The sequence below is a fragment of the Cucumis sativus genome, chromosome 3 (genome assembly GCF_000004075.3).
Source record: "Cucumis sativus cultivar 9930 chromosome 3, Cucumber_9930_V3, whole genome shotgun sequence".
NCBI classification, from domain to species: domain Eukaryota; kingdom Viridiplantae; phylum Streptophyta; class Magnoliopsida; order Cucurbitales; family Cucurbitaceae; genus Cucumis; species Cucumis sativus.
In genome coordinates this window covers 34,666,827-34,690,028 of record NC_026657.2, presented here as the reverse complement: position 1 = coordinate 34,690,028, position 23,202 = coordinate 34,666,827, and the positions used below count along the sequence as shown (strand labels likewise).

General features: G+C 35.9%; 2 protein-coding genes across 3 annotated transcripts; one reads left to right on the top strand and one right to left on the bottom strand.

The window, feature by feature from the left end:
* Window positions 1–31: 31 nt before the first annotated feature.
* LOC101217507 (protein ANTHESIS POMOTING FACTOR 1) lies at window positions 32–4,307 on the bottom strand. Its single transcript, XM_004141057.2, has 10 exons — window positions 4,129–4,307; window positions 3,771–3,871; window positions 3,237–3,346; window positions 3,083–3,149; window positions 2,537–2,636; window positions 1,154–1,270; window positions 939–1,076; window positions 742–823; window positions 414–463; window positions 32–330 (listed from the first exon to the last, which is right to left on the bottom strand). The coding sequence occupies exons 1-10, from the start codon at window positions 4,195–4,197 to the stop codon at window positions 151–153; spliced, it is 1,014 nt and encodes a 337-aa protein (XP_004141105.1). The 5' UTR covers window positions 4,198–4,307; the 3' UTR covers window positions 32–150.
* A 1,865-nt stretch (window positions 4,308–6,172) lies between these two features.
* Window positions 6,173–23,085, top strand: LOC101219246 (protein RST1). Of its 2 annotated transcripts, none has more exons than XM_011653989.2 (25): window positions 6,173–6,689; window positions 7,579–7,863; window positions 8,041–8,124; window positions 8,317–8,596; window positions 8,752–9,005; window positions 9,131–9,317; window positions 9,439–9,626; window positions 10,058–10,158; window positions 11,239–11,314; window positions 11,446–11,577; window positions 11,662–11,743; window positions 11,854–11,926; window positions 12,306–12,474; window positions 15,607–15,737; window positions 15,823–15,914; window positions 16,797–16,882; window positions 16,957–17,172; window positions 17,283–17,360; window positions 17,734–17,916; window positions 18,111–19,001; window positions 19,082–19,375; window positions 20,786–21,445; window positions 21,597–21,747; window positions 21,929–22,047; window positions 22,447–23,085. In XM_011653989.2, exons 1-25 carry the CDS (start codon window positions 6,297–6,299, stop codon window positions 22,807–22,809), a joined length of 5,568 nt encoding a protein of 1,855 aa, XP_011652291.1. In that variant the 5' UTR covers window positions 6,173–6,296; the 3' UTR covers window positions 22,810–23,085. The 2 variants fall into 2 exon arrangements, with proteins under 2 accessions (XP_011652291.1, XP_011652289.1); XM_011653987.2 differs by having other exon boundaries at window positions 9,424–9,626.
* Window positions 23,086–23,202: the final 117 nt, after the last annotated feature.

Here is a 23,202-nt window from a genome sequence, read left to right as displayed (position 1 = left end):
TCACTCTCCTCTCTAACATTAAAAACCCAAGTTGGAATAAAACTAGCGATAGTTAAAATAAATAACAATTCAAACATAAACTATAGCTGACCTACGTAAACTAAGGTGTGTATGAGTTCGGTTTGATAAAATTGCGCGTAATCATGGCTTTCATTGAGATATATGTTCGGCTTGAGTATGAGAATCGAATTCCATACCCGACTCGCCTGTGGATTTGGTAGCATTGGGAATCCAGAAAGTAAGAACGCTGGATGCAGCAACAAACATGACTCTGCGAGGAGCCCATTTCAAGCACGAGGCAACTCCTATGTGACTGTTCCAGCTTGCAACCTACAATTAGAATTTGTGAGAGTATGTCATGAAGCGCTCCTTTCCACAATAAAAACTAAGTGACAGTAGAGATGAACAAGTACCTCAGCACGCTTGTTAATGTTCCACGCATGCAAGGTTCCATCTCCTGAGCCTTTAGCACAAATATAAACACTGTCTAGTCAAGAACTTTTTTTTATCCTGGGCAAGAGAACTAGAAGGAAGAAACAAACTAATGAAAGTGGGGGATTGTAATGGGATTCCGGCCCGAGTGTAACAATACTTTAACTTTGAACAAAGTCGTTTAAGTACGTCTAATAGGATTTTGTTTGCTTAAGCCAGAAGAACTGTGAACGAAGTGGGGGATCATCACGAGGTACAGAAAAGCTTGACAGTTGAGAGATTTTCGAAAGAAAGGCATGTTTTTAATACCTGAAACGACGTATTGACCATCTGGAGTGAAGGTAGCCTCTATGGTCGTGTTGGGCGATGGTTCCAAACTGAACCCACATTGCTGTACGAGATAGAGGGTCGACGATCAGTGGACAGGGAAGAACATAAAGAATGTTTCTTTTACCCTCAGTAAATTAGCAAAATAGAAGTTTCAAATTCCAAACATGCAGACTAACCTTCTCTCCTCCATATGCATCAAGAACATATATATTGTTATTTGTAGTTGTCAAGAGCATAGATTTGCCATCGTTACTGAATTTGATGTCGAAGACCTCAGCCATATCTCCACCAACTAAGAAGGTATCGAAGGGTCCCTGTATATGAACGAATGGTGATCAACTCATGCTAAAAACGATGTCAAAAAACGAGGTAATGTTTCTCCAGTATGAACCTTGTCGTAAGAACGTGAATCAAATAACTTAATAGCACCTCCTTCCATTGCCACAGCAAACACAAGGCCTTGTTGGTCATAAGCGACAGTAGGTCTGCCACGCAAGCGAAGAATTCCCTGCAAACTATGAAAGTAAGCACAATCATACTCGTGAGAAAGTTGAAATTGCAACGAATGTGCATTGAGAATTTTAATTTTGGGTCTCAAAGGTGTTGGCACAAAAGAGCCCGGGCCATTTTTTTTCTTTTCACGTGCGTTAGAATAATGCGTGGGTGTAAAATATGTGAAGTATAAAATTCCAGGGACTTATCTAATTCAATGTTCTAGCTGCGCTCAATATCAAGTATCTCCCCGTTATACATGTAAAATCAATACTTGCGGGATAAGCGGGATAAGGCAAATATTAGTATACTCCACTACATTTCAACCTCGTTTTAAACAACCACGTCCTATCCGAAATACCAACAAATCTCACCTTTCATAAGCCTAACTCAAATCAGCCATCCAGTTTCAAGCTTATCCAATTGTTGGGTTTGAAAACTAGAAAGCAAAGGTGCTTTCTTCTAGACCTCTCTGCAATGCGGCAATGCTATTGTGTCTCCTTTGTAAGTAAATATATGGAAGGGGAAATATCTAAGAAGATAAAATTCTTGTGGGAGTTTAGTCATTGCTGTATCAACACCACCAACAATGGAAAGGGATCTATATTTCTCTGAACTGGTGCAACCTTTGGAAAAAGGATAATGAAACACTACAGCACCGGTTCGTTTATTGTCCTTACCTTTACTTAATGACTAAGAAGACTAAGTTCTCTAAGAAGATTAGGGTCTCATGGGACTTCAGTTATTGTTTTATTAACACCCATAATGGAAAGAGATCTCTATTTTTCTAAATGGGTGCCTCCTTTGGAAAAAGAATAATGAAACACTACAGCAACGGTCCATTTATCATCCTTAAGCGAAACTTTTTGGAGGATCTATTGGCTGCTTTTAATGGTCCACTGCATTACCGGGAGATCCACGTTCATTATTTGAAGCTCTTTTGATCAGTCACCCGTTTAAGAAGGAAGGGAAGTCTTATGGCTTAAGCCGTTTAACCTTATTGGGGTCTTCTTATGATCCATAAGGAATTATTTCAACTATAAGTATAACTACAGTGTGTTCATTTTCTTCTTTTCACGTGCATTTGTATACTTCCAGTGTGTATTACACTTTTAAGGTATCAGGTCCCCTGAGGCTGTTTGGGATATGTATATATTTGTGCTTCTTTTATCTATGCCATAAGAAATAATCTAGCAGTATATTGAGTTCGACCTTCAAAGAAGAAACTTCCTAAAGAAAACTAAAAGCGTAAATACATCATACATGATAATCTGAAACCAACCTGACAAGCATTTACACGAAGATCCCATATCCTGACACTGTGGTCGAGAGAACCTGACATGAAGCTGTCATTGATTGGGGACATACAGAGAGAAACAACCCTGCAAATCAAGAAGTAAAAAGTTTAACGAAGGAGGGTCATTTTTTTATAGTTCATAAATGGTATTCTAAAGATCGTCAAGAAAAAGTAATTGAAACGTTCTCGGGGTAAGCACAGTAGAGAGTTTCAAATATGTCTATCATATGCTGCTACAGATTGTGAATATTGACATGCAAGAAAGTCATTTCGCACATCTCCCTGAATAAAATCACATCCAATCTAAGAAATCTAAGGCAAGGTATACGCTAAAGGCACATAATTTTCTAGTAAAAACCAAAGAAAAATAAAGAATACATGGACATAAAAAGTATTGAAGTCCCCAAAAGAGAGATAAACTACATAAAAGTGAGTAAGACTGAGTGTAATTACAAACAAAACTAGGCATTTTAACTTCTTAAATGTGGTACATATGCTTTCTTCGTCTATCAATTAGCCATTAGATTGTACCTGTCTTTGTGTCCTTTAAAGTAGCGAAGACATCGGTTGTCATACATTGACAGGTATCGCAATGACTCTGAAGAGATAAACAGGAGAAACACAGTTAGTACTCAAAGTCAGGAAGTGCCGTGCAAATTTCAAACACCCAAAGGAATTCCCGTACCTCCATTAGTATCTAGATTGTGTCTTGAGGAGCAAATAACAGAACTTGGGTGATGAGTAAAACATATACGATCAGCACCATGCTTTTTATGAAATGTGGTTTTGAGTAACCTAAAAATTTTAGCCAGTTGGATCAAATTAAATCCCCTTAAGGATTATGAACGATAAAATATAACAATTGGAAAATTTCTTGTTTTTTTTTTTAAATAGAAACACTTTCCATTGGTGAAATGAAGAGACTAATGCTCGATTATGTATAACCACAACGGAAACAAGAATTTAAGAGGATTAGGGCATAAGCAGGTAAGGTAGATATTTCAACTAGGTTGATACATTCATGGCTCCATCATCACATCAATAATGAAAGCTACTATTAACATGTATTACAAGAGAATTCTCAAATTTCAAAAGGTTTAACGACAGAGTCGTCAAAAGAGATAACAGACGTCGATGGTTCAACTTATAAACGATTCAATTGCTAAAGTGAAGCCATACACTAACAGATTTTAATAACGTAGAGCCCACAAAAATTAACCTCGCATTTGCAATATCGTAGAGTCGGACGGAATCATCCTCGCTCGCCGTTACCAGCAAATCTTCCTTGCGATGAAAATCCAGAGAATTTATCTTCCCAACCTGCAACCAGACAATACTAACTTTTAGATGAAGAACAACAGAATCGTAAACCGTAATTCTACCTCTCTACACTTGTTTTCAGTAGTAACAATCTTCGCATGCCCTCGGATAGACTAGAAACTACAACTCATTCGCCGCGAAAGTAAATTTTTGCAACCATTCGTTGAATTACATTGCCGAAATCTTCAGATAACCAAAAATCAATGGAAGAAAAAAGATAAAGGTACGATGATGATATGAGAGAAAGCGAAACTCACGAAGTCTGAGAAGACGGCTCCGATTGACATACTCCGCACCGTGGCATCGTCGAGCTCGGTTAGCGCCATCTCAGCGCGGCGGAATGCTGGCTTTGCAATTTAGTAGAGTTGATGGATTCCGAAGAGTCTATGGGGTCCCCTCTTGACTCCACTTCAGGTTCGGGTTTTACGCCAAAAACCCTTTTTAATTTATGAACTTTTTACAAAAAATATTTTTCGAAAAAGGTAAATAAAACGATAGATTTTTCGAAAATATAAAAAATTGATCAACAATTTACACAAAACTAAAATTCATAAATATTTCATCAAACGTGACAATTTTTTAAAAAATATAAATAACTTCTTCGTGTTGTTTAATACGTAGATTTGAGAATGCTACGTAATTTTAATTTTAATACTTTTTAAAAAATAAAATTAAAAAATTTGACTTTGATCCAATTGATCATAACTTTTAAATTTTGTTTCAATTTAATATATGGATTTCAAGATTAAACTTTCAACCACCTTTTCAATACATATTTTATTCGGATTTATTTAATTAGCAGGTAAATGTATTTTTAGTTATAAAGTTTGGTATTGATATCTATTTAATTTCTTGTTTTTGTTAGTTCTAAAAGTGCACTTCAAATCAGCTATGATATGTCAATGAAGTGATTGTTTGTATATATATATATATATATATAATTTTATGTATGTTTGAGTTTGGATGTTAAATTTTCTTTGTTATTTTCTTAAGGATGACAAATTTTCTAGACATTTTTGTGATCAATTGCGTGCCTAGCTAATACTTTAGAAGAATGGAAAAGGTACAATAAACTTATTCATCTTACGATCATACGATGTATTGAGTTAATGATGTCGTGATTGGTTATGGCGCAACGAGTATTATGATCCTCATTTTTCTCGTACAATATACAAATAACTATAACAAAGACGTAGAAAATACAACACGAAAAAATCATGGTAGTAGAGATAGCCATTGTGGTGTAGCAATGTCAACATCTATGATATATATATATATTTTTTAATTTATGAAATTAAGTTTGACAGTCTCAATAAATTTGATTAATCCAAGAACAAATATTGTTCAATATATCAATATAAAATAATTGAGAATCTATTATAATTACAATTTCAAGTAATCCAAAGGTGCCCAATTTATAACTAAAACTAAAAAATTAATATACTTAATAGATTATCAAATTAATTATACTATAAATTTAATTTTAAATAAATAATATAAGCAAATATATTATTTTTTACCTGAGCCGAGTTGGAGAAAAATTATATACCAACCCAAAGGTTTCGAGTTCGAAAAAATGAACCGTTAAGGTCAAACCAACCTACCATAACCTAAAATATTGGGGTTGGATTGACAAATTGGTTTTTCTTCAATATTTTCGTAATTTAGACAAATTTTCAATCAATTGTTGTTTAAGGCGACATATATATTTTATACATTAAAATTCAAATGAGTCTAAAGTGTAACGATGCTCACTTCTATATTTTAGGTTTATATATATATACATACACACACATTATACATAATTGGGTTGCGCATACTCAACTTTTTATATATGGATTGGATAATGAGAGTTGGTTTTTTGAGATAGTTGCAAATTTAGCAATTAGATTCAAAATAACGAAGTATATAACAACCTTTTAAAAAATTTGCAAATATAGCAAATTCTATCCATGATAGAAGTCTATCACCAATAGACCATGTTACAAATATTAGTTTATCTGATAGACCACATGAGTCTATTAGTGATAAATAGACAATGTTATAAATAATAGACCACACGAGTTTATTATTAATACAAGTCTATTAGTGATAATTTTGTCATATTTATAAATCTTTTAAATAAAATGGACATTAACACTCGTGCAAAAATAAGATATTTTCATAATCGACCACTTATGAAAGAAAGACGAGGTCGCACCTCTCAATCACATTTCCAGCTAAAAAGCCTATGAAACAATGATAACAAGAGGGTGTAGTGTAGCCCAACTCATTGTATAAATGGGTGAAAGCCTTTTAATTTTTCCAAATTCTCGATAAACAATTAACCGCCCCTCAATTTGACCGCCAAATCATCTGACTTTCTCCCGCCCTCCGAACCCCCCAAAGGATCCCTTCTCTCAATTTCTTCACTGTTTACTGAGTTATGGACTCGTATGCTCCATTTCTAGAGAAACTCCGGCTTCCTCAACCGTCCCTTCAACGTTTCGCCGTCGCTTCAATCTTCTCCAAGCTCCGATCTGCCCCGAAGCATCTCGACTCCGATTCCGCCTCGGGAAGAGAAGCCATCTCCCAATGCCTCCTCCACTCCTCTCCCGCCGTCGTCGACCAATCAGTACGAGAGCTTTGCCGCTTAGTCAAGGAATCTCACATCGACGTCTCTCGTGCCCTCATCGAACTCCAAGCCGCTCTCGAAGGATCCGAATCGCGGTTCGTTGACGTGTTCGTCAAGGGACTGGGTTTCCTAGTCCAGTTTGGATTCCGTAAACACAATGGGTCATGGCAATTTGGCTCCGCGGAAACTCATCCGTTTGTTAAGGTACGAGGAGTTGTTCTATGAAGAGATTGCTTGACGTTTGTCGTGTGGAATCGATATTAATTGTGGAACGCTAACGACGATGTGGTATTATTATGTAATTAGGGGTAACACATTATGCGTGTAATTAGTGGTTTTTATTTGAATTGTTACTTTAATCGTTAGAGTTTATTGGTTTATTTTGGTTAACTGGGGTTGCATCCTCTTATATATAGGGATCATCTCTTGTATTGATCTAGTTTTAGTCTCTCTATATATATATCTACACTCTACTAATAGTCTATACTAGATTTGAAGGGGCAATAAGAAAAAGTTACTTCAAAGTTGACCAAGTCCATGTTATGCGAATAGAACATCACTATTTAGGTCCAATGGATGTTACATTTTGATCTCGGCATCTATTGCTAATTTTACAATTTCTTTTTGTTCTTAGAAAGAGATTTCAGTGTATCATATTTATATATATATATTTGTAGAACCTATTTTAGTATACTTAATCACCATGATTTACCATTAATAAATATAAATGAATTTTCTACATTCATACTCAACCTTTAGAAAATATAAAAGAACAAAATAATAAACTATAAAATTCATAGACACGTGCATCATACGCGAGTCATTACTAGTCATAATAAAACAGTCATCAGACCCATTTGATGTTTGGTTGCATCAGTGCTATCCTGGGTTAGGTGAAACCAATGCTTAATTTTATGGTTTTTAAGATACTACATGGTTATTAGATTTGAAAGTCGATTCTCTGGTTCTATCCCCATGCCCAATTTGATGATATGGCTGTGGTGTGGCTTATCTGTGTTGAACAAATCGAGCAGTTCAATTTTCTCTGGTTAATGTAAAGTTTAAAGCAGTGACAGTTTGGGGTGCGTGGCAGGTGTTATCTTGTCGAGTGGATGTTCAAGCCCAGCTCTTGCACCAAATTCCACTGTTTATGGTACAAAACAAGTCATTGGGAATGGAAGCTGTCTGCAAATTCTTAAGCCCATTTGTGAACTATTCAATATTAAAAACACAGTTCTCAGACTCATCATCTTCATTATTTGCACGGAATTTGATGTCATCAATTATGTCCGTTTGTTGCTCGTATCCGCATGAGGCAATGCCTATACTAGCTTTGTTAATTCAAAGCCTCAAGTATGTCCCACGCAGGACTCTAGAAGTAAGTTGGCAGGAGGAAGATAATTTCCAATACTGTCTTGAGAATGTTTTGGATTATAATATTTAAACTTGATATTTATCATTTTAAGAGTTTCACACAACAAGCACATTAATCAATATACAAATTACCGCACTCGACTTATACCAATAAGGTTCATATTTCTTCATAAATTTGTAGGATTTTTGGAATTTCATACACTTGGTGGAATCTTTGGTGGACGCTTGTACTGTGATGTTAAGATTTGTAGTCAACAATGGATCGGTATGTAGTTCCATTTTTCACCACAGTGAAATATTAGATTATTTTGTTTGTCTCTGCTTCTTATTGATTACACAGAAGTTTGGAGGTTTAGTTAAACTTTTTGATAGATTTGACACTGGCTTAGTTCAATTACAATATTTTAAATTTTAATCACTGTTTTAACTTTTGAACTGCTCTTTTTTCCTCACCCAGCATCTCAAAATGGAGGCTCAACAAAGCAGCATAGAATTGTTAGATACAGTTCTCTCCCTGTATGCATGCCTTGACAGACACGTTTGTGGCTGTGAGCGCATTCTTGAACTGTCAAGATATTTGTTGTCCGTACAAAAGGACCTTGGGATGCAATATGTACCAAAGCTATCTTCTGCCTTCCCACCATTATTTACAATCCTCACCAAATCAGAGCTAGAACATGAGCAATTATTGATATTGAAACTTCTTGTATCCCTCCTACGGTGGAAAGCTGAGTGTGGTATGTTTGCTGTTTAGTTGAATACCTCCTACATGTACCTATTATTTATGTTCACATTTTATTCTTTTGGGAGTTGGTTCTAAGAAAATTTCTTTCGACATTGTCCACTTTACTGCTACATTGTTGAATATATAATGATTTGTATGACTTTTCAGAATATGCCAACAGGGCAACAACACGTGTTCCAAGTGAAGAACTTCTATTTGTCTTTCCTGCCATCAGTCTCATGTCATCTCCTTCAAAATCCATTAAAGGGGCAGCAACTGAATTGCTTTCGATGTTAGAAAAGTTGTTGGTGAGGCTAATAGTGACAACAAAGGACGAAGTTGAGGAGCGGGGGTTCCAGTTTCCATCGATTAGGACACCTGGGTCTATTGTTGTTCAGCTTTTGGAAAAGCTATGGTTCCAGGTCAATCTTGTAATCATACGTCTTGAGTATTTTCTTTGTCTAACATGTAATTGTTGCTGAAAAGTACAGAAAGATGCTTGAAATGGTGATTGACATTTGATAAGATTTAAATAATTTTATCTCAGGGCCGTTCTTCACTGTCCAGTGGATTTTTTTTGGATTTTGCTCTTTATGGCCAGAGTAATAGCAAAGATGATAATGATTTGCCCAGAAAGTGTTGGACATCTAAATTAAGAGAATACTCATTATGGATTGTCGAGAGACGAAAATCCCTTTTGCCCCTCACTCAATTTGAGGAATTATTTGTTAAAGGTAATATAAATATTCATTTTTGATGGGTTACTCACCATGTCTTAATAAGAGTTTTTATATTTTGGCATTCATGGATTGATGGGGTAAATGATTGATATTCTTTTAGCCTATGCTGTTGCAGAAATGTCCTTCCTAGTAGGTGCAATCACTTCCATTATGGTGGTGCATCATTCATTGGGAACTGATGCTGTAGAGTTACTAGCCGCAATTGGAACTTTGGATCCAAAAATTGGATTTCAGTTGCTGCTTTTAGTTCTTTTTTACTGTAATATATTTTCAAGAAAAGATGTTCAACGCCAGGATATGGTGGTGAGTTTTCTTTTTACACTGGGGTCTGACTAGTTTTCAGCATGTCTGAACATGATCTTTTTTGCATCATTGCATTTGAGAATGTGTTAATGTTCATTTGAGTCGTTGATATTCATTATTAACTGTAATACTTACCTTTGGATCATACACTTGTAACTGTAAAATATTAATATATTTTTGTAGATTATTGATTATTATACAAAATAGTAAATTTTCTATCATCTTTGATTTTTCGATCTTATAATATATGCACGTATATATATACGTTAGAAGCCTTTAGACATTATTCTCCAACAAAAACAAGTTTCTTCAGTATACTATTCACACCTTTATATTTGGCATGGATAGTTAATATTTCGGATAGTGCCTTTTGTTCCACTATTTGTCTTTTTATCTAGACATCTACATATACTTCTTTCATGTTAATGCAGCTTAAACTTTTGGGATTGCTTCCAAGCCTTGCTTCCCACAGTGCAATGGTTCCGTTTATAGTTGAAACTATTTCACCTATGCTTCGTAAAGATTCAAAACCGTAAGTGCTTTAAAGTAATCTTTTATGGTTTTGTTTTACTTTCATTTATTTGTTCATCTTTCGTGGCCAGTTGCCAATGGCACTTTGCCTCATATACAATCTTTTATGAGATAAGTCAAGTGATTGTTGTTATATGAAATATAAGGGCTATTTAGAGAGGTTAAGTCTATTTAGACAAGTCGGGTCATCTTTCAATCAGATTGCAATTTTTGGAATTCTTCCAGCAGCTATTTTTCTGTTTATGACCATGTATTAATTTAGTTGTTGATTGTCATATACTTTAGTTTGTTAAGTATCCGTGCAAGCTTTCCCAAAAGTAGAGAATCTAGCTTAAAGATATCAAAGCATCGATCGTGAGCACTAGCAAATAACTCAAAAATTCAGAACAACAGGCTCTTATAGCTACATATGTATTTGCTTTGACTTGTTTCCAAAATACTTCTTGAATTACCACTCACTAAAAACATAAACTAATAGATTACAATAAAGTTAATCTCTTATCAATACTTCAATATTCCCTATCACCTGTGGACTTGAGAAATTGCATGAGGCCCAACAAGTGGTAATTAGAATTAATTGGAAGAAAATGACAAGGTTTGCCCTTGCCCTTTGTATATGTAATATGTTTCTTTGAGACCATGTTAAATCATTAATGAACCCAAAAGCTTAAGCTAATGGGTTATGATAAATTTAATCCTTAATACTCTATAAGTGAAGTGTTAGAACCACTTAGTTAAGTAAGCTATGTTCTCTATTGAGTTTCCTAGAGCATAGCTCTCTACTAGCAATAGGAACTGCAGTTACCAAGTGACTGCCACCAGCTTAAGTTGACCCTCTTGTATCTTGGGGCAGAAAAGTGTGGTATCTTTTCTTTTTTTAAAAAAGAAAGCAGCCACAAGGACTCTGATGCTCCAGTTGATGAGAAGTTAGGATTATTTTAGTCATCAATTTCCTGTTACATATTCTGGTTGGTCCATAAGTGTCACAAGTTTCATACTACAGGGTGGATTTATTTTAGTACTGACTGGCTTACTTTTCAGATAGCTTCTTCTAATCTCTGATTGTTCATTTCATTCCCAGAGTCTTGTATGCTACAGCAACTCGATTGCTATGTCAAACCTGGGAAATCAATGATCGTGCATTTGGGAGTCTGCAAGTAAGTTGCATTTATATTTGTGTGAGTGCTTGGGGGTTTGGGGATGGGGTTATTGGCTCATCTTTCCTCTTTTTTACGTTTACTTGATACGTAAATGTGTGATCATGCTCCATTACCTTCTTCACCTCTAGGGAGTCCTGCTTCCAAAGGGATTTTCTGACTTTAACCGTGAGGGAGAGATTTGTCTCAGTTTATCTGCTTCAATTCGAGATGTTTGCAGAAAAGATGCAGATAGAGGAGTGGATCTTATCTTGTCTGTTTCAGTAAGGCTTTCTTGGAATTTTTTTCTTCCTGTTGTTGTTTCACATCTAATACAGATGGATTTAATATATCCTCTCAATTAACAGGCATGCATAGAAAGCCCTGATCCTATCAATCAAGCTCTTGGATTTCAAGGTCTTGCACATCTATGTGAAGCTGATGTCATTGGTAAACTTACTGTCTACAAGTTATTTTCTTTTAATCTATCAGTGCCTAAATTATTCATACTTCATTAATCAAATAGTTTAGACTTAAGTAGTTTATAATAAACGTTCCAGATTTTTACACTGCATGGGATGTCATTGCGGAGAATCCACTGGACTATTCTGCAAATCCAGTTCTTGCAAATAGGTTGGTGCTCCTAATGAACTACCACTGGATTTTATGAAAATCAAAAGAAAAAAAGTACTTTTAACTCTTACCAATGTGAGATTATTATTATTTTATAGGACATTCATTGATACAAAATAAACTTATGAACCCTTCTGCTTGCAATTTCTATAAAAAATCAACAATAAAAAAAACCCTTTTTGCTTGCAACGAAATAGGGACCCAGACCTCCAACCACTTTTATCTAATCAAACTATTTAATGAAAAAGTCAATGTGAGGGAAAATATTTCTTTCCAATTTGGTTGACACTGAAATCGTTTAAGTTAAAAAACAGTTGAATCAACTTTTAACTACTTGTATTATTGATCTATTTAAGAGGACAACTTGGCTTTTTGGCAGCCTCTGTAAGCTTCTCAGGTGGGGTGCAATTGATGCTGAGGTCTATCCAGAAGCTTCAAAAAACATAATAGGAATTCTTCTTGCTGTTGGCACATCAACTTCTCCTAGTCATGATTTGCAGTGGTCGAAGGCCAAGGCTTCGGCTTTTGATGCCTTAGCACAATATGAGGTAAAATTTGGTCTTTGATTAGATTTCATGTGTCCCTTTGGGCTTCGATTTCAAAGTTCTTTTGTAATTATCCCATTGATGACATTCTTTTTAGTTGGTCCCCATTCTTTTAGTTAGTCCCCTGCTAAGGCCTTAGGATTAGGTCAGTTTACCTTGGCACCTTTTGGTCAGGTTTGATAAATTTGATCAATAGGGAAACGACATAGGTTGTCTCTCTTCTTTCTCTGGTTCAGGAGTCTCAGGGAGAGAAGGATGGAACCCCAATCCGAGTTAGGGGTTCTTGTGTAAATCTTTTTTTAGTTTGTTGTTGGATCCCTCGCCCTCTGAGTATGTTTTTAATGTGGTTTGGAGGACCAAGGTTCCCAAGAAAGTTAGGTTCTTCATCTGACAAGTTCTGGTTGGTCGGGTTAACACAGTGGATAGGCTTGTGAGGAGGAGGTCTACTCTTGTTGGGCCTTTTTGCTACTTGCTTTGTTGGAGGGTGGAGGAAGACCTCGATCACCTTTTTTAGGATTGCCGATATACGTGTGCTTTGTGGAATTTGTTTATGCAAGAGATCAGTTAGGCATGTTGGTCATAAGGGTTTCGTGTGACGATCGAGGAGTTCCTCCTCCATCTGCCCTTCAAAGAGAGGGGGGACTTTTTATGAATCGTTGGGGTGTGTTGGGATATTTGGGGGGAGAGGAACGATTGGGTGTTTCGTGGTAGGGAAAGGGATCATAGTGAGGTTTGGTCTTTGATTAGATTTCATGTGTTCCTTTGGGCTTCAATTTCTAAGTCATTTTGTAATTATTCCATTAGTGACATTCTTCTCAGTTGGTCCCCCTTCTTTTAGTTGGGGTGATTTTGTGGGCTGGTTCTTTTTGTTTTCCCTTGTATTCTTTCAATTTTTCTCAAAGAAAGTTGTTTTTCTCATTTTAAAAAAGAGGTAAAATTTAAAATGAAACCATTTATCTAGTTGTTAGCCATCTTTTTCTTCTTTTATAGATGAAGCAATTGTATTGAGATGATTAGGGCTGACTCACTGTGATTTTAACAATGGATTGGTTGTTAAAAAAGAAGTAATTAGCCTAAGACCATTGCCAAACCATTTAACCTTTCTCCCTGGCATCTGGGTATAGGATTGATTCCCTAGCTGGAGGGATGGAGGAGTTTCCTTCTTTGTTCTTTGATCTTCAGAAAGGGAAGAGTCACTCTTGCTTAGTCTATTCGTAATTGCTTACCCACCTATCACTTCTCTCTCCTTAAAGCCCCGAAAAATGTAATTAAGTCTATGGAAAAGTGGATAAAGAGACTTTATTTGGAGTGGACATCCTTGCTCATGTCGGTTTAGAGGAGTGGGTGTGGCTTCTCTCAATAACCAAAACACGTATGTGCTGATGAAGTGACTTTCGAGATTCACGCAAGAAGAAAATTTCTTTAGGGAAAAGGTAATTTCTAGTATTTATGGATGTGTTGATCCTCACAGGTGAACAATGAAAGAGTTAAAGCCGAAAAAGGGAACAAACCATAGGTGAACCTTGCCAAAAATCTGCTTCCCTCTGTGGTTTGGCTTACTATATTCATAGTTGGAGTGGGTACTAAAATAAGTATTTTGGAAGATATTTGGATTGACCAACCCACTTTGTAGTCTTTCTTTCCGGATCTTTTAGCAACAAAAAGGTGTTTTTTATTTGAATGTTAAGACGACAACAACCAATCTTGGAATTTGGAACTCAGATGTGGCTCTTTGAGAGCGAGCTAAATAGTTGGGTCCTTGGTGACTCTGCTTGTTCTGCATAGTCTGCGGGTTTATGCATTTCTAGCAATACTAGAAAGGTATTCCCTAACTAGGTTGATTTAGAGGAGCAAATGTTCAAATAATGGTTTTGTACTATGAGCTTTAGTCTCATTTTTATCTAATAAAAGAGATTTGCTTGCCTCTAAAAAAAAAGTTCAAATAAAGTAAAAGTCTGATGGAACTCGTAGCAATTATCTAAGAATTCAATATTATTGAATGAAATAATAGAAAGAAAACAAATCCCTGTTTCCCTCTCTCTCAAGGAATAACAGAAAGATTCAAATACCAAATACTCAATAATCCCTATCCCGCCCTTAACAAACTTATTTATATGACTAACCAACCCATTACTCACACGTGCCTCACCCTCACGTGTTACTTTTTATTTCCTCTCCTCCTGTACTGATATAATATTGGGGGTCTAACAAAGTCCTCTCTTCTCAGCTTGGGTTTTTGACTTGTTGTCGCTTGAGATTTTCTTCTTCTTCCTTACCTTCTCCCTTTTGGATCATAGGTATAGAGAACTTTCCCAGGTGCTTGAGCTCCCCCAACATCACCTTACATCGTATGTAGTATATCTTCAGCTATACACCACATATTACATTGAATATTTTTTTGAAAAGGATGTGAGACTCACTATTATTAATATTGAGAAATAGAGAGACAAAACTCAATGTACACGAGGGTTATACAAAGAGCAATAGAGAGGGGATCAGCAGGGGCACCCGAGCATCTCAACTAGGTTGACACCCCATAGCGCCCTCATCACATCCACAAGAAGCGAAAATAAAACCCTTATACTAGGTTCCTATTCCCATAGCGCCCTCATCACATTACAGTGAACATTGAAAGTCGTTTAGATTTAAATTGTTCACGCACATCGCTATTTGGGCTATTTGGGCATATCTTAGTTGTTTTGAGGGCTTCATCAAGTCTCTCACTCTCTGTATCCTTAGTATTTAGTTTGAAATTCAAACTTCCAATTTCTTTTCTTTTCAAGCTTCCCTTAGTAGATTATAGTAAACTTCCCATTACTTTCTGGGATGAACAAGGAAACTCCAAGAACACACAAAGAAACACAAGACCACTCAATGATAAAAATATATTGCAATATAAGAGAAGGTACAAAATACCAAGTTACCAACGGCCTTTCAAGAGGGCTATCTCTATCCCTAGTCGTTTCTATTTATAAGAAAAGATTCAAACAAACTCCTTAGCTAACCACTAATACACCGTTATTCTCACAAATTCTTTCTCTGGTAGTGATTTGGGTAGGGTTACGCTCATTGGATTTATTGGTTCACTTTTTTTTTATTTTCAATCTTTTGGTTTTGTTATTCATGCTTTCCCAGGTGTCCCTTCTTGAGAGGAATTTTCAAGATTTTAAAGAAAAGAGCACGTCAGTTCTTTTTACTGAGAAAAATGTGGACGTCCTCAGTGCCATAAAAGACTTTCTGGTTAAAATTATATTTCATGAGCACAGGTCAGGACATGAATTTACTACAATCTAATTCCAGCTTCAATTGCTGTTGGAAAATAATTGGCAAATCATTCCCAATGTGTTTCAGTAACCGAAGACGACTAGTAAAGGAGAAGAGAGTTGCTGGAAGCAAGATTGAGAAGCTACTAGATGTCTTTCCTCGACTTGTCTTTTCTTCAGGTATTGTATGATTAATGGTGAAGCTGTTATGACCAAGAATTTCATGTGTTCTTTTATTTTTTTTCAAAATGAGAAACATTTAATAATATTTTATATTGCACAACCCGTATAAATATTTAATAATTAGTTTATGAAACATTTCCCTCTTCTTTTCTTTTATGAAACATTCTGTTTCATTATATTTGCTTGACTTTGAAGGAATATATTCGGTCGTTAATAAATCTATGCTGCATGAAGTATAGATGTTGCACATTTTGTGTGCACTCCACTCATGCACTTCAATTAATATTTAAATGGGATCACACTAAACTTTAAAAAAAGGTTAATACATAAAAATATATTGAACTAAAAATTTCTATAAGAAACTAATCTTCATTTCATAAATGAAATTGTTTGTACCTATTGGAAATATGTTGCTTTACTCGATAAAAATAGAAGCCACACTAGGAAAAGTAGTTTCGATCTATTGAAGGCCATAGGTACCATTTACTATTTCATGGTCACTAGTTTATGTTGATGTGAGAACAAAATATTTATCTTAAACCAATTTAATTACCAACACCTACTCAAATTAATGGAAAAATGGTTACATTAAGATATTTAAAACACGGTAACCATTTAAAACAGTAACTATCAAATCATATTGGAAAAAACTCATAAAATGAAAAGGAAATATAACAGGCAATCTTTCCACTAGAAGATTAGCAGAAGTATAGGGTGCTAAGGTAAGGTTGAATCCTATGTTTTTCCATTTCTTCCTTAGGAAGATGGGTGTTGTATTCAATTGAATTTGAAACTTTGGTGAATTAGTTTAGCCACTCATATTTTGAGCTGTTCCCTCCTATGTTTATTTGAATTGCTAAGTTGTAAATTTGTTCTCAGGGGTCAGAAGTAATGTCAGGCAACTGCCTGCTGCTGCACTGCTTTGTCATTCTTTCTCTTCTAGAAAAGGGAATGATCCTACAAGAGTAAGGCAGTTGTAATTGGTAACCTTTATTTTGATTTCTTTTCCTTTCCCTTAACAAGATAGCTCTTTATTCAGAGAACACGAGATGAACACACCAGTTATGAGAATGCGATGCGTGAAATTGGTGATTCTCTTCAACTTTCAAGAAATATTGCCATGGCTCTCTTAGCCCTAGAATCATGGAAAGCATTTATGGAACGCTGGTTAAAGTCTGAAGTTTTATCATCCGATGTTAGAGATACTGTCGTTATCTCAGAAAAAACTTCTAAAGCGGCTAACGAAATTTTGAAGGTTCCTGTTGCTGTTGCCCTCTGTAGTATCTTGAATTTCATGTCAGTTATTTACAGTAGTTCTGAAAATGTTGAAATGTTGATATTAATATTGTTATTCCTGTCATTCAGAGAATAATACATGTTGCTGAAGAAGCTTTGCCAAGATGTGCTGAAAATATGGCACTAGCTATTGGTGCACTTTGTATGGTAATATTTTGCTTCCACAACCTTTCTCTTTCATAATTTGGTTGTCAAGAAACTTTGAATTTCTGTCAAAATGTCAGTGAAATTTCTAAAGTTTATTAATTTCAAGTATAGATTCGTATGGAAATGCTATATTATCACTAGGGTGTTAAGATCGAGAGGCCAGCTTCTTGGCATGGGCTTCAGGAATAAAATTAGCCTTTTTGCATTTCTAGATCTGTGAGTTTTTACCATAGCAGCTCATTGTGGATGTGGTAGACATACAATATGAAAATTTGAGGGTTTTTTTCTTCTCTTTCTTGCAATAAGAAGCCAATATTTGATGATATGAATTGAAAAATTACTAATATCGTAGTTTTTTCCTTTCCGTTATCAGGTCTTGCCTCAGGCTGCCCATGCTGTGAAATCTACTGCTTCTAAGTTTCTGTTAAATTGGTTGTTCCAGCATGAGCATGAGCTTCACCAATGGTCATCTGCCATATCCCTTGGAATAATCTCTAGATGCCTACATGTGACCGACCATAAATTGAAATTTCAGATTGTCTCCGGACTTCTTGAGGTATGCATATCCTCTTTTGTCAGGAGGGCTTTGTCAATCATTGAAAAGTTCTGTTTCAATTTTTTTTTAAAAAAATATTATTGTTTTGTTATGCATGGTATTATGCAAATAAAGGGGTTGCAATGTTAATCGATTATGATTGTTGTTGACTTTCTATTTTTTCGATTTTGAATAATGTGAAATCTCCTTTTTAGGTTTTAAGTGTTACCAAGAGTACTCTTGTTAAAGGAGCTTGTGGAGTTGGCTTAGGCTATTCTAGCCATGATCTCTTTTCTGGGGTTGGAATTGTTGATAAATCAAACTTGGGTGGAGATAAGCAAACAACCAAGATAAAGGAAGTAGAGTTACTGGGAACTATAGTTAGATCTTTATCTTTGATGATATGTCAGCTCACGGGATCTTCTAAAGATATGTTTGAAGATCTTTTTGCGTTGGTTCCAGTACACTCTTCTGGTATCAGTGTAGATTCTCAGCTGTTGCATAAGAATGGTGACCCAGAAGACGATGTCTGGGGTGTTGCTGGACTAGTCCTTGGTCTGGCTAATACCATCGGTGCACTGTACAAAATTGGAGCATATGATGCTGTCCTGAAGATCAAAAGCTTGATTTCCTCGTGGTTTCCTCATGGAAATTCTGTACGCTCTGGTTCATTTGATGAAGTTTCTATTAGAGTTCTCTCTGTTGGATCCTGTCTTGCACTACCAACCATGACATTGTTTTGCCATAGACTTGAGTTGGTGGATGGCGATGAACTGGACCATTTAATAAGTGCCTATAAGGAGATTATTTCTGACTTGTTACCTGTTAAAAGATCTTGTACATCCCATCAGAATTTGTTGATGGCATCATGCATAGGAGCAGGGAACCTCCTTGCCGGCATTCTAAATGAGGGGGTGCATTCTATTGAAGTTGCACGTGTCCAAGACTTGCTGGAGTTATTTAAAAGATGTTATTCTAATCCTTACAGTCCTTTGATCCATTTTGGTGGAATGCTTGGAGTAGTAACTGCCATGGGAGTGGGTGTTGGAAGTTTGTTCGACGTGCATCCTACAATATCATCAGTTCAAACTGAACATGACTTAAAGGTAACATGTCATTCTGTTATGTTGTCATGCTTTTATTAACTATGAAATTAGTTCCCTTATAAAATGCATTTCCTGGACAGGAGACTTCCCATCTTCTGGGCCCACTTCTTTCCAGTCGCGTTTGTGAGCCACTGTTGACATCAATCATCCAAGAGCTGTATCTTGTTGCACAGAACTCTGATGACAAGAAGCTGCAGCAATATGCTGCATGGGCATTATCATTCCTTAGACATAATATTTGGTCAAAGGAATTTCCAAACCTTCGGAACTTAGAGACAGATGTATCTGATTCAAGATCTTCACCTCAAAATTTCCCTACGGATGGTGTAGGAATGCGGCTATGCAATTGGCTAATGCAGCTGAATCTTTCAGAGGTATGTTTCTTTTGTTTTTCCTTTTAGCTTTGGTCTGAATCTATGAATTGCATGCATACTTTTAATTTATGAAAAACCTTATCTTTAATTTAATTTATGAAAAACCTTATCTTTAATTTAATTTATGCATCATCTCCCGTTTCTTTTAATTTATGAAAAACCATACACTACAAGCGGAAAATTAAAAGAAAAACCAGTCCAAGCTTAAGGAAGTCCAGACAAATAGCCACTGTTCAAAGTAAGAAATGAGGATGGTAACAAAAATCTCAGTTACAGATACGCACTCAGGGAGGTGGTTGAACCTCATTGAAGAAAAAAATTGTCCTCTAGAGGCGTTTGTAACTTTCTATCCCTAAAAATTCCTTCCATTTTTCTCAAGGCGAATGTGCCAGAAAATAGCTAAGAAGGCAGGCGCTCATAAGACTGAAATACTACTAGGTTTTTTTCTTTCACTTGTCAGGATCTTTCTTAAAACTGAAATACAAGATTTATTAAGTATTCAAGTTGCATAAAAAAGTTCACCCTAATAATGAATTGACCTACGTGGTTACGTAGTGAATCAAACGTCTAATGTTACACAGCCCATTTCTTGAAGCTTTTCCATTGGGAAAATCCAAACAAGTAACAAGCTGTTTGGGAAAAATGCCACATGATCGTACTTCTTTAAGGAGCTTAAATCAAAATGGTGAATAAAACTGGCAATTTAAAATTTAAGTAGCTTTCTTTAATCTATCTTGGCTTCTTGGGTGACATTTTTTTTACCTAATCCACCTTTGGTCTCCTGCAATTAAAATTCTGGATTCTTTTTTCTCCCTTTAAAGAATTTATAGTTTACTCTTACTATTTTCATATAAGAAATAAATCCATAATAAAGAAAATAATACATGAAGGGGGAGGATAAAACATTTTCTCCTTACCTAAGGAAATGGGAAAAGGAGTTCCAATTGGCCTGTGGCAGAGTAATTTTTTCATATAAGAAAAGTATGTTTATTTTCTAAATAACGAGTTTAGTGCCAATCTATTTATTTTCAAAGCTGTCGCAGTTACCAACTTACCCTCTGGACTCTGATCAAATTTCCCGAAAGATTGCTGTCATTTTGTTCCTAACCACGTTCATCTTAACCTTGATTCAACAATTCAGGAAGCTTTTATTATTCTCCAAATTTCATTTTTGAGTATATTTTGATAAGAATGAAAGTTGCTTCTTATTATTTGAAGAGAGCATCAATGAACTGTGTATTGCGAATATTGTCCACTCTGTTCTCATGACATTTCTTTTGAGAGCACACACTACTCTTATTAACACTTTATTAAACCGATGCAATCTTTCTCTCTAGTAGTTTGTTGGCTACATGCACAATTTATTGTCAAAATGTTTGATTTGAAAAATCTAATACATCAAAAGTCCAGACAGGGACAGCTACACATACTGAGACTCTAGTAACCACACTACGGTGTCTTTCTCAAGCTCCCAGATTGCCGTCCTTAGACTGGGGAGCAATAATTAGGCGCTGCATGAGGTATGAAGACCAAGTTGCTGAATTGGTGCCACCAAGTTCTGCTCTTAGAAAGGGCATAGTAAGGGAAGAATGCTTGAAGTTCTCATTGGCCCACGCAAACCAATTTGACCAATTGCTTATTTTTCTCGATGAGCTCTCCGACATCTCCAGGTTTAGGACACTTGAGCTGAATCTGCAGTCATGCCTGCTTACTCATCTCGCAGGTCTCATGAAAGTGTTCTCTAATGCAAGAGTTGAAAAACTTTTCAATGACATGAAAATTTACATGTCTTCTTTTTACTCGGACCAACTCCTGTATAATTATGAGAAGCATTTACTATGCATCTCGTGCTGGAAGGGGCTCTACCAATGTCTTGACGAAGCTAATCTTAATTCATTGGAGTGCATAGCTCATATTGAAGACTTCATGGTGGTTCTTTTTACCATGTTACCTACATTGTCCTCTAGTACCAACAAAGAAGTAGATGAAATACACTCCACAAAAGAGTGGTCCGAGGCAATCAGATGCCTTAGCAAGGCAAGGCAGACCTGGTTGCTGAACTTCCTTCAGGTACACTCTACCTCTTCATATTGATAAGATTTTTTCCATTGTGTTCATTGGAGGGGACTAACATTCAAATTTACGTGACGACTAGTTGTATTTGCCAGTAAAACCTTTGCAGAACGGTTTTTTGTTTCTGACTTGGAAGTGTCATGTGCAGATTTCATCCGATGATCTAGTACCAAAAGATCAGAAGTTATTTGAAGTTCTAAAAAAGATGAAAGCCAAAGCCAAGCTAACAAGGAATGGTTCTCTCCCAATGAGCGAACTAGGAAAAATGAAAACCCTGATGCTGAACTTGAAATCACAAGGTTATTTTTTGAACAAATTTTAGTAACCAAATTATAATTAAAGTCTGTCCCATGGAGGGGCGATTGCATGTTTTAGAATGCTCTAATAGAAATTGCGCATGCGATCTCAACACATAGGGTTTCTCGCATTCTCATGTCCATTTACTTGCCTGTTTTGACTTACCCGACCTTTAATTTGCAGACGTGTGGGACGTACTAGTTGAGGTTGTTGCAGCTCTTCAAATTGCAGAGGGTAATGTCAAGAGACAATGGGTAGTCGATGTAGTGGAAATTAGCTGTGTATCGGTGCATCCTTCCACGGTACGCAATGAAACAAGCACATTTAAGTTTAGACAATAAACTTCATTACAACATGATTCATGGACAAAATAAGCTATTGTTTTAGTCCCATCCGACTTAGTTTACCTCAGATAACACCATATTCTACAACAAACTCCATTAGGTATGGAAATATAATGATTAAACTGTTAATAGTGAGCTGAAGGTAGAAACACGAAGAATCATACTGCTTAGAGCAATGTTGTATTTTCTCAAAAACTAGAGAACGCTTTTCTCAAAAATTAGAGTGGGCTGAATATTATGAGAGAACTTTATCTAGTGTTCAAATTCATCACTTTCTTTTATAGAAATGGTGCTCAACATATCCCAAAGTACACTGAATTTGATGGTGTTGAAACGTTTTGATGTTTTCTTTTGCAGGCAATCCAATTTGTTGCTTTACTATCAAGTAGCTTTAGCAAATATATGCCTCTACTCACTCTGGACCCTCAAAATGTGTTGAACAATCTGCCAGTCACCCTTAATTCTCTTCTGTACACATCTGCCTGGAGTTCCATTGCGGAGTCCGTTGCTTCATGTCTATTTGCCTCGACCGAACGCATCTATCTGGCCACCCAGTCTCCGAATGTGGATGGCACACATGGCTCCCAACCTATTGATGAAAGTGAAATTGATGCAGCTACTTCACTATTAGATGTGACGCATAATACATGCGTTTCTTTGAAGGACTTCTTGCCATTTGGGGAGCAGCTTAGACTTGCAAACATGAACATCATCACTTAGCAAAGAGGCCATTTTTGGAAATTTGACCACCAAATATTTTGTAGATTAGATCAGAAGCTAACTATAGTCAAATTTAGTTGTACAAAAATGAATGTGATTTGTCCTTAACCCTTCGTGTATGCCTTCCTTTCAATTGTAACATCAATTTCTTGTATAGACAAAATTGTAAAGATGTAAATAGAGCGAAATTTTGAATCAGTTTTGTATCAATTAAATTTATGAATAGCGATGAATTGTTCAGATTAATCAAAGAAGTTAATAGTCTAAAAAATTTTAGATTTGTGTGATCTTTAGACTAAAAGGGAAATTTATACGTATGAACATTTTTTTCAATGAATTTCTCCAACTATATAGATAGTAAGGCATCACTATTTTTATTTATTTATTGAGGCA

Bases quoted from the DNA above. Each gene is read 5' to 3' on its own strand.
- LOC101217507 (XM_004141057.2), bottom strand. From the start codon at position 4,197: ATGGCGCTAACCGAGCTCGACGATGCCACGGTGCGGAGTATGTCAATC. The intron at 3,872-4,128 runs GTGAGTTTCGCT...GTCTGGTTGCAG, and splicing joins GAGCCGTCTTCTCAGACTTC to GTTGGGAAGATAAATTCTCT. The intron at 824-938 runs GTTAGTCTGCAT...TATCTCGTACAG, and splicing joins ATGCATATGGAGGAGAGAAG to CAATGTGGGTTCAGTTTGGA.
- LOC101219246 (XM_011653987.2), top strand. From the start codon at position 6,297: ATGGACTCGTATGCTCCATTTCTAGAGAAACTCCGGCTTCCTCAACCG. The intron at 15,738-15,822 runs GTCAGGACATGA...AATGTGTTTCAG, and splicing joins ATTATATTTCATGAGCACAG to TAACCGAAGACGACTAGTAA. The intron at 17,173-17,282 runs GTTCCTGTTGCT...CCTGTCATTCAG, and splicing joins CGGCTAACGAAATTTTGAAG to AGAATAATACATGTTGCTGA.